The sequence below is a fragment of the Aphanomyces astaci genome (genome assembly GCF_000520075.1).
Source record: "Aphanomyces astaci strain APO3 unplaced genomic scaffold supercont1.104, whole genome shotgun sequence".
Taxonomy (NCBI): Eukaryota; Oomycota; class Saprolegniomycetes; order Saprolegniales; family Verrucalvaceae; genus Aphanomyces; species Aphanomyces astaci.
The window spans coordinates 135,103-144,481 of NW_009798367.1; the positions used below are offsets into that span (position 1 = coordinate 135,103).

At 46.7% G+C, this 9,379-nt stretch overlaps 3 protein-coding genes across 3 annotated transcripts; 2 read left to right on the forward strand and 1 right to left on the reverse strand.

The window, feature by feature from the left end:
* Positions 1-655: 655 nt before the first annotated feature.
* H257_17363 (hypothetical protein) lies at positions 656-1,868 on the forward strand (the record flags this gene model as incomplete). The annotated part of the gene is made up of 3 exons (XM_009846142.1): positions 656-1,455; positions 1,480-1,583; positions 1,642-1,868. 3 exons carry the CDS (start codon positions 656-658, stop codon positions 1,866-1,868), a joined length of 1,131 nt encoding a protein of 376 aa, XP_009844444.1.
* Positions 1,869-6,867: 4,999 nt separating this feature from the next.
* H257_17364 (hypothetical protein) lies at positions 6,868-7,629 on the forward strand (the record flags this gene model as incomplete). Its single annotated transcript, XM_009846143.1, has 1 exon — positions 6,868-7,629. One exon carries the CDS (start codon positions 6,868-6,870, stop codon positions 7,627-7,629), a length of 762 nt encoding a protein of 253 aa, XP_009844445.1.
* A 402-nt stretch (positions 7,630-8,031) lies between these two features.
* On the reverse strand, positions 8,032-9,006 carry H257_17365 (hypothetical protein; the record flags this gene model as incomplete). Its single annotated transcript, XM_009846144.1, has 2 exons — positions 8,032-8,862; positions 8,902-9,006. 2 exons carry the CDS (start codon positions 9,004-9,006, stop codon positions 8,032-8,034), a joined length of 936 nt encoding a protein of 311 aa, XP_009844446.1.
* Positions 9,007-9,379: the final 373 nt, after the last annotated feature.

The window sequence follows — 9,379 nt, forward strand, 5'->3', positions numbered from 1 at the left end:
TGAGTGGGAACGCAAAACTCACACAAGACCTGATTGGCTGTAACTGGAGAAAGGTTCTGGATTCAGATTGGTTAAAACTCTCCGAATAGTGCACGTCCATTGGCTATGACCAGAACGACTGATATCTGGAATATCAGCTCCAAAACCTCTCCAATTCTATTGATATCTTGGATATCAATTTTATTGGTCATGACCGCAGTCATAAACCTCTCAAATTTTTGTGACCGCTGGGTTGATATTTGGATATTCACAGTAGGCGGAACCATCGAGGGGTCTTGGCACCCTACTGGTCAAAATACTTGTCCAATTTATGTTAATCGCGGGTTTTTTGCTATGACATGTACTCTTTAAATACATAAACCGCCACTGGATCAACCTTAATTTAATGATTGTCTGCGAGCAATCTAAAACAAATGCTCTTTGAAAATGCATCCCTTGGTAACATAATATAGTACGAATCCATTTTAGTTATGTATACAGGTGTATTTGCAAAATAACCTACTAGTATGAAACATAATACTACGTAGTATGCTATTTGAGGACACTTGCTGTGAGTTCTTGCACTCACCATGACTGCAAGAACTCGCAGCCAGCAGCCTCGCTGACCGCATGCCATGAAGCTCAGCTCCAAACCCCCTACTTACTCACTCTCAGGATGGTTCTCTCCATCCAACCCCTGCGAGCTTCCCAAGCCAGCCGGATTTGGTTCCCACTTCCCCCCTCCGCCCACCGCCTCAAATGCTCAGGAAGTCCTCGCCGCTCTATGCCCAAGCCAGCCTCAACTCGACAAGTTCTCGCACCGTCGGGCCCGCCTTGCACCACCCTGGGGACTCCCTTCGATCCGTCTACATGGGTACAAGAATGGAGCTCTCCGACTCTACCAGGGGCACTTCAGTGGTTCATGCACTTCTGGTTCCACCAGGCCTTTCCGTTCCGCACTTCAGTGGACCCCCCTCTCTGCCTCTTTTACCACGAGCCTAACGGCCCCGCACACTTTCTGGCTCTGCCCACGAGCCCAACGCCTTTGGACCACGGTCTTCCACATCTGGTTCAATGCGCCCATCCACCATCACCCGTCCGATCACATGGACTGCCTTCTCCACAGTGCGCAACCCCCCATCGCACCCTGGACTCTCGCTTCACCCGACTGGAAATCACATGGTACTTCCATCGACCACCTTACCTTTCAGGCTTGGCAACTAGTACGGGCTTTAGCGCTCCGTACGCTATGGAACGACCGCTGTACCGCACTGAACAACAACTACCGACTACTGCCCCCGACATCTTTCTTCCCCTCGCTCATTCAGGCACATTTCCACGCTTTGTCGTTCTAGCATGCCCGACACAGACACCGTTTGCGCGCCGACACCTCCCTGCCTCTCGTCCAGCGATGCACTCTTACCATAGCCCACCCACCACATCCACAGCACGGACAGACCCCAATGCGCAAGGACGGTGCCGTCTTCTTTGGTAGAATAGCCCGCATGTACTGTATGAGGCCTGCGGGGGAGCTGGCGCCATTGCCACATACACTGTGCACCACGTTTCCGGGTCCATCGCCAACAACATAACTGCATACGACGGTTTGATGCGGCCTCCAACTGGCTAAGACGATGGGACTCTCGCACCTGACAATGAAAGGCGACAGCCAGATTGTTCTCTGCCAAATGTGTGGACTCTACCGCGTGCGACACGTCGGCCTTCAGGACGTCTACCGTCGCACGCGCTCGCTTGCCGTCGAGTTTCAGATCCATCGACCCCGCGAGGGCAACCAAGCCGCAAACTTCCTCTCCAAACGGGCTCCAGACGAAGCGAAGGATATCTCCGCCCTTCCAGGACCTTCCCTTACCCCTCTCACACCCGTTTGACTTCGCTGCGTTCCTCGCGTACCTCAACCAAGATCTTACCTTCCACCCTGGATGGGTTTTTCCGCGACACCAGTAGCTTTGCATGTATAAGCTTCCGTAATATTCATCACTATTATTGTGGATTTCGGTACGACCCTGTCGAATCGACGCAATTGCTTAATCCAATTTAGTTAGAGTGGATTTGATTGGCTCTTACAGAAAGGACAAGCATATTCAACCAATCAGAACTCCAGCGTGATTCAATATTGATTACTTCGAGGTACTTCGAAGTAGACAAATCACCCAAATTTTGCAAGTGTATAGCGAATTCACAATAACTGTAAAAATAATTTTTGGATTCTAGGATGCCATCCTACTAGTATCATGCAATGGACCAATCAGTGCCACTCACATCTCGACTGATTGGTCCATTACCTCTCATTCCAACCTTCTAACCAGGTACAAACACCGTCATATCCTCCAGGATGGATGGCACGAATATGGTGTCGAAATACTAGCACCGCGGTACAGTACAGTGTCTCGTGGCAATTGAATAATGCACAGCACTGGTAGTTGGTATCGAATTGAGCTCATTATCATACTACCAATAAGAATCCGCCCACTAGTAACTATTGTGAAAGCAATTATTTAATAACTTCATCCACTTTCAATATCGCCTTGATACCGCTGTGTTTCGTGGTGATTGAATAAGCCACAGTACCGTTAGGTCAAACCCGATTAGGCCCTGTTCGGGCTAATAACCGGGTTCGTAGGGAGATTGCCTACGATTTCATATTTAACCAATGAAAACACTCCTGTACAATGATTGGATAATTCAATCACAAATCCATGTTCTGTGCATCATGAAAACACTAGTATTGACGATAGTCCTTGGCAATGCAGGCTGCATGATACGAGTACAATTATGCGACGATGGAATACTATTCCGGTAGTCATGTACTACGGTAGTGGTTTCGACATCAATGTTGACTGTAAGCATCCGTGCCGTGACCACGACCTTGCCGTATACCGTAATGCCTCAGCTATCGTCGGACGACTCCAACGTGCATTTGAATGGAGTAATGCAACGCCATACTAGTATTACATAGGTCAAGGTCCTCAAAAGGTAAACAATCCAACCACGTGATATTAACGATACTCCTAGGGAGATGAGGGAAACATGGTATTCCACAGATTCGCATGCTGTTTTACCGGATCAAACCTTAGAACCAAATGCTTGACCGCTTGCAGACTTATCCGGATATTTGTGATGTCGATATCAATAATGCATACTTTACGATACAAATCGAATACATTTTTCAATGAAGTAAAATAGAACGTGCTAACGTTAGTACTTATTTATACGTATACTACAGAGAATTTCGAACTACCAGATGAAATCCAATTATGGCGAATACCATTTGTAGATCCCGAATGTCCTTGTAGAAAGGACGATAAATCCGCAAGCACAGACGTTTGACAGTGAATGACTATATTGCGCCAGCATATTATTCACAGCACAGGGTTCTGAGATCCATGTTGCAATTCGAATCGAATGCTGATTTGACCCAATGATGGCGAGTCCAAAACAACGAATTCGTCGTTTTTTGCTCTGAATGCGTGTTTTGGATGTCATATTCAACAGCCTACATCCATCTACATTTCAAAGAATTTATATATAGCAATATGCTGATAGTGCGGTGTAACAAAATCCATTCAAATCAGAGCGGGTGGGTTACTGTTAGCGGCGATATCTTCGCTCAAAGATCGCAAATTTCGTGAATCTTCATGAATATTGGCTAGTATGTTGCTAGTATATACTAGTAGTAGATACTAGTTTTATCCGTATGTTTCGGATAACCGAGTCCATGTGTAAACCAACAAACGTCGGCGACAAATACTGATTCCTCGTCCGACGTGGCAACTACCAAGCGCAGCACAAGGGTTTCTTCACACGAATGGATTAATTCGTAGAATGTCATCTGAATACCATATTTCCCTCATCTCCTAGGGCAGAATTTATGCATTTGCGTGCACTTGAATTGCTGTAGAACAGAGGAAAACGTGGAGAAATGAAGACAGGCCACTGTCGACAACTTGACCCGTAATAGTTCAATACTTGCTTCGTAACAGAGATATGCTACAGGTCTGGTGTGTTTATTGCCCATACATTAATGTCCAAAATGTCTTGATTCGCAAATGCGTCCAGCTCGACTGTCAACAGATCACTTGAACTTCACGGTACTAGTACAACGCAGTACAGCTTGCGTACTACTAAATACGTAACGCCATCTATGGCATTGCCACTAGGACACCTCACCTTCACCTTTGATATTTGACCTGTACGATAGAGAATTGGTCAATTGGAGTCCCACAATTTGTGATTTTCTTGATATTTCATTGGATATGAAAAACGTAGGACCAGCTCCCTACGATTTCGTCAATTCACAAATCAATCGAGAAATTTTATGTTTGCTACAAATTCGTACTACGTAGTATATAACTTGGAAAAAAATTGCAGTTGAGGATTTCAAAATGGCGAAATCGTAGGGGTGTGAGCCTACGATTGCATACAAAAGTCAAGTTCTGGCCTACGAATTCCGTAGGATGAACATTCATTCAATACACTAGCTAACCAGTCTTAGCTATGTATTTCTCATAAATTCAGAAGGGCAATAGAGCGATAGTTTAGGGCGTGGGTACTGTTGCCTTTCTTTTTGAGGGAAATGACATCGGCGTCCCTGAAGCTGGCCGAGCCCCTTGGAGGATCTGTGTCAACAGCTGGACAAGCAGGGGGTTCAGGGCGTTGGCAAACTGGTGATAAAACTGGGTGGGGATACCGTCGGGTCAGGGGGCGTTGCTCCCGTGTAATTTCTTGAGCGCTTGAGTTACATCGAAGGAGGTACAGGGAGCTAGGAGGTAATCGACATGGTCGTGGCGCAAGTGACCTTGCACCCTGTGAAGTAATGCCTGGTGGTGGGATCGGATATGTACCTCTCATTGTTCTAGTGATGGGTGCACGCTGATAAGCGTAGCCCGCCATTCATTGACCAAGTTGTTCACAGATATATCGGAGGGGAAGGTGGCAATAGACCAAACCTGCAATTACTGAGCAACATCGCCCTGTTGAAGGCCACACCGACTTCCTTCTGAATTCCATTGCCTTGAGACTCCTCGCAGCATTCCTCTTGACTCGGGTTGTCCTCTTGACTCGGGTTGTAGCTGATAGCCTGGGAGCGGAGAAAGCTACACCCCGAGTCGACATGCATAACGGCGAGACAACCGTTTGACTGGTCGTCACTGGCGACCAGCCGTCTGTAGACTTTTTAAGACCAAACCTGTCTTGGTCCTCACGACTCTTTTGTCAAGCCAGAGAACCCACCATCGTGTAAGCCGAAGCCGTCGCCGCCAGTCAAGCGGCATTTGGCTATTGTGAAATGACACGTCGAATATAATTACTCCGGAGTACTAACGTTACGTATTACTAGTCTAGTACTACAGTAGTAATAGTATCAAACCGACATTTAAAATGTTTTCACTGTATTGTCGTAAAATTATTTGATTGGATAATATTACTCATGTGTTATCAAAACTTTGGGGTCCCATAAAATCCGTCGTTGTCTGCTTAGTAATCACCAGAATGATATACTTTCTGGTACTACAGTACTGTACAAACTACTGTAGTACTATTACTACGGTAGTATTGTGGTAAGGTGATCCGCCCAGTTGGCAGCCAATCACAATCATCGAAAGAAGATGATTGGATAAAATCAGGTACTCAGGTAAATAATACCCTTAGCATTTAATATTTGATTTCTTTGATACCGCATGTAATCTCATAATTACAATGACTTATAAATAGAATACCTTGTACACTTAATAAATAATACTATTAAGAGGTTCTGAGAATTTCTGTGGTCAAATCTGTCATAACGTTACATTATTTAAGTCAAACACCTGAGCGGAATTTACATTTACAGAATTGAAAAATTCGTCGAGCAAAATGGACAAGCGATACAACGATGGTTCCTGCATAAACTAATAAAGCTCCTCATGACCTTGAGAATGCATGTTTTTGCAGCATCATCACACACACGGGCGACGAGTTACGAGACTTCAAAAGTAGGACAAGCTGGGCGGAAATTGCATGAAACACCTTAATTTAACTTGCCGATGGATGAAATCGTTGACTACCGGAATGAGTTCCTTTCACGACATTTCTACAACTCACATTATATAGGCTGAAATTGAGCCTAAGCTCATACCTAAAAGGAAATTTCCGCCCGCAGAAATAGGCAACCATAAAGGATCGACGAGGTCTAGATATTCCATGCCCAGTAATTCAGTAATTCAATGTACTGTATACACAGACTGTCAATCATTTTACAAAGCCCAGTACTGTAATTAATTGTATTCACAGACTGTTAATCATTTTACAAATCATTGAAAGTGCAATGATAGGAGTTGGGTACTGTAGAGTGCTAACGTCAGTGCGTTACAAGCAAAACTTTAGATATGTACAATTGCCTCATTCAAACAGTAGTACTGCTTATGGTAGCAGAAAGCAATGCAATTCGCGTGTTTATATAGGACTTAGTAAAGACACCTCTTTCAAGAGGATAAGTGCATGTCAGTGCGTTGCTATCGCTAAACACTGGTGATACAGTTAACCCCGGAGAATTACTCATCGGTAGTAGGCCGAAGTCGCAGATTACAGGTCTACCTACTATTACGAGCTAAAAGGTATGCATTATCCGGATGGTAGCTTCACAGTCACATACTAGCATTTCGGGTGAAAACGATTGTGATACTATCTTAATAAGGGAATTACTCTGTAGATGTCGCATATCCTTCCACACGTGGCGCACCATTATTATCCAGTGTCAAATCTATCACTTCGTATCACTAGCGGCTCAGTATAGAGATGGGGCCGCACATATTCCACATGGAAAAACTCGTGAACAAAGAGAATTATGGTTCTGCGTTTCCAACTTGACCTCATTTTCCAATTCACTTTGCCATGGTCAAGTTCCTCGCCCTTGCTGCTGTTGCCGCCTTCGCGGCCGCCGATATTGAAATCGTCAACGGTACCGTGGTGCCTATTGGCAAGTACACGTACGTGACGGGACTTCGCCCCAACGAAACCGCGGCTTCGATATGCGGTGCGTCGTTGGTGGCCCCCAAGATCCTGGTCACGGCGGCTCATTGCGTGACGCGTCCCTGGTCCACCTACGCGTCCATCGGGTCGCACTACTTGAACGGCACCAAGGACGGCGAACGCATCAAGATCGTCAAGCGAACCTTGCACCCCAAATACAACAAGGCCACTCGCCACGACTACGATGTTGCCGTCATCGAATTGGAAACCGAGTCCAAGTTCCCCCCCGTCAAGCTCAACTGGGACGAAGACCAGTTCACTGCCCCGGGCGTCGTGTCGTGGGTGCGTGGGTTTGGTCGTATCTATTCCGGCGGGCCTGCATCCCCTGTGCTCTTGGAAACCGACGTGGTCATCTGGGAAAACTCCAAGTGCCACGCCGCTCTCAACAAGTACCACAACCTCAACGTCACGTCGTCCATGATCTGTGCCGGCGGGGGGTTCAAGGACACCTGCCAAGGCGACTCGGGTGGACCGTTGACCGTCACCCGCAACGGGGAAGAGTACTTGGCCGGTGTGACCAGCTGGGGAATTGGCTGCGCGAGCCCAGGCCTTCCCGGAGTGTACGTCCGTGTCTCGGAAGTCCGCGACTTTATCGAACCGTTCTTGCCCAAGGCTGCTTGCTAAGTCAGGCTGGTGAATGAATATGAGTACGACGTTGTCATGTCAGATAAACCACAGAAATATATTGTATGTTCTGTACAAGCGCTTTCAAAATGATGTGTGTTTGTGTCACACAAACACACCGTACTTTGTGTGTCCGTCCACACACAAATTGTTTGTGGACAACTGAGGCATGCATTAAACCATTTGGTGACTATTACACAATATAACTGAAAAAGTTCCAATTTGACTCACCCACATCAAAAGTATTCACTCTGCTTCTAATTTGGCGGCAGCTACCAAATACACATTAGAACTAAATTTATGCAAACAAATTTACTTTTAACACAGAAAAATACGAAAAGATTGACATACTGATTAGTTACTCGCTCTTTTGGAAACTGTACAAGGTCAGAACAATTCAAACTAAATGACCGAACTATGCATGTAGCGAACAGATCGGTCAATGGCAATACGATTCTGGCGATTCATGCGATAGCGGCGCTGAGACTCGGCACACTTTCGCTTGCGTTCGTTCGACATTCCTTGGTAGCGCGCCATGACCAATGCATAGTAGTCTTCGTCTTTAGCGCGCGCGGGCATCAACGAGAGGTGAAAGTTAGTCAACGCAAATGTCGTGCGTTGAAAGACTCCATCGATCTTCTCACCCCATGTGAAAGTGGCGTGGGACACCTTCCAGAAGGAGCACACGCGGCCAATGAAGTTCTCCACTACCACAAGGACGGACGACACCTGGCGGTTGCGCTCCACGTCAGCGGCGTCCAAGGCTCCATTCTGCGGGCGGCGATTCGGATGGATTCCATGCAGCGTATGGTGAACACCAATGTACTCCATGTCCACGAGGAAAGCCCATGTCACCAAGTACTCAGCTGACAGTTCACCATTGTCAGGCAAAGTAGCTTCGCAGGCAGACTTGGTCAAGTTGGTCGTGTGCAGCTCACAGCGTGTATGCAGGATGGTAAGATCATGCACAGACCCAGGATGTGCGTCGATCATTGCAACACAGCGCCCATCCGGTGATACCACCGCCTCGATCCTGTAACCATACAGGTGGTGCTTACCACTGAAATAGTGCTTTTTTTCCGCGAATCGTCCCGTTGGCCGCAAGGAAGGTTGGAACTTCACGTCAAAAGCGTATAGGGCATATGGGAAGTTCGAAAACAGCCTGCCTGCCGCAGTCAAGGAGGTCATCGTCGGGCAAACGATCAGCTGTTCCGAGAGTAGCGGCTCAATGGTCTACGATGTGGTCAGGCAAACTCAAAGTAATGTACGTACCATGACAACTCGCATGATGAGTTTCTCAAATCTCGGTGCTTTGAAGCCAAAGTCAGCAGCGTGTTTGTCCCAAGTGCTGAAATGCTTCATCACGGTCAAGGCCATGAATAGGCTATCCTTGGGGGAGTACGGATACCCTCTGGTCTAAGATCATTGACAAACTTCTCCAAGATCGGGTTGGCGACGTCGTCAACCCGTTCTTCGTTCAGTCGAGCTACCTCGCCGTAGTCGACAAAGGAAGCTTCGAGGAACGAACGTTCACGGATGGACTGTTCTTGCAGACGGATGAGCAGGTTGTTGGTGTGATGGGCGCCATGATGGAGTTAATGCAGATTGCAAAGTGATGGATTGATAAAAGTCTGTGAGGGGTGAAGTGAGCCATAGTCACTGTACTTGCGAACTGACTGGCGTCCTTGGAATTCTGTTGTTATTCGTCTTGCAGATGAGTAGATATTCCTCACATGTTCAAGTGAACTCA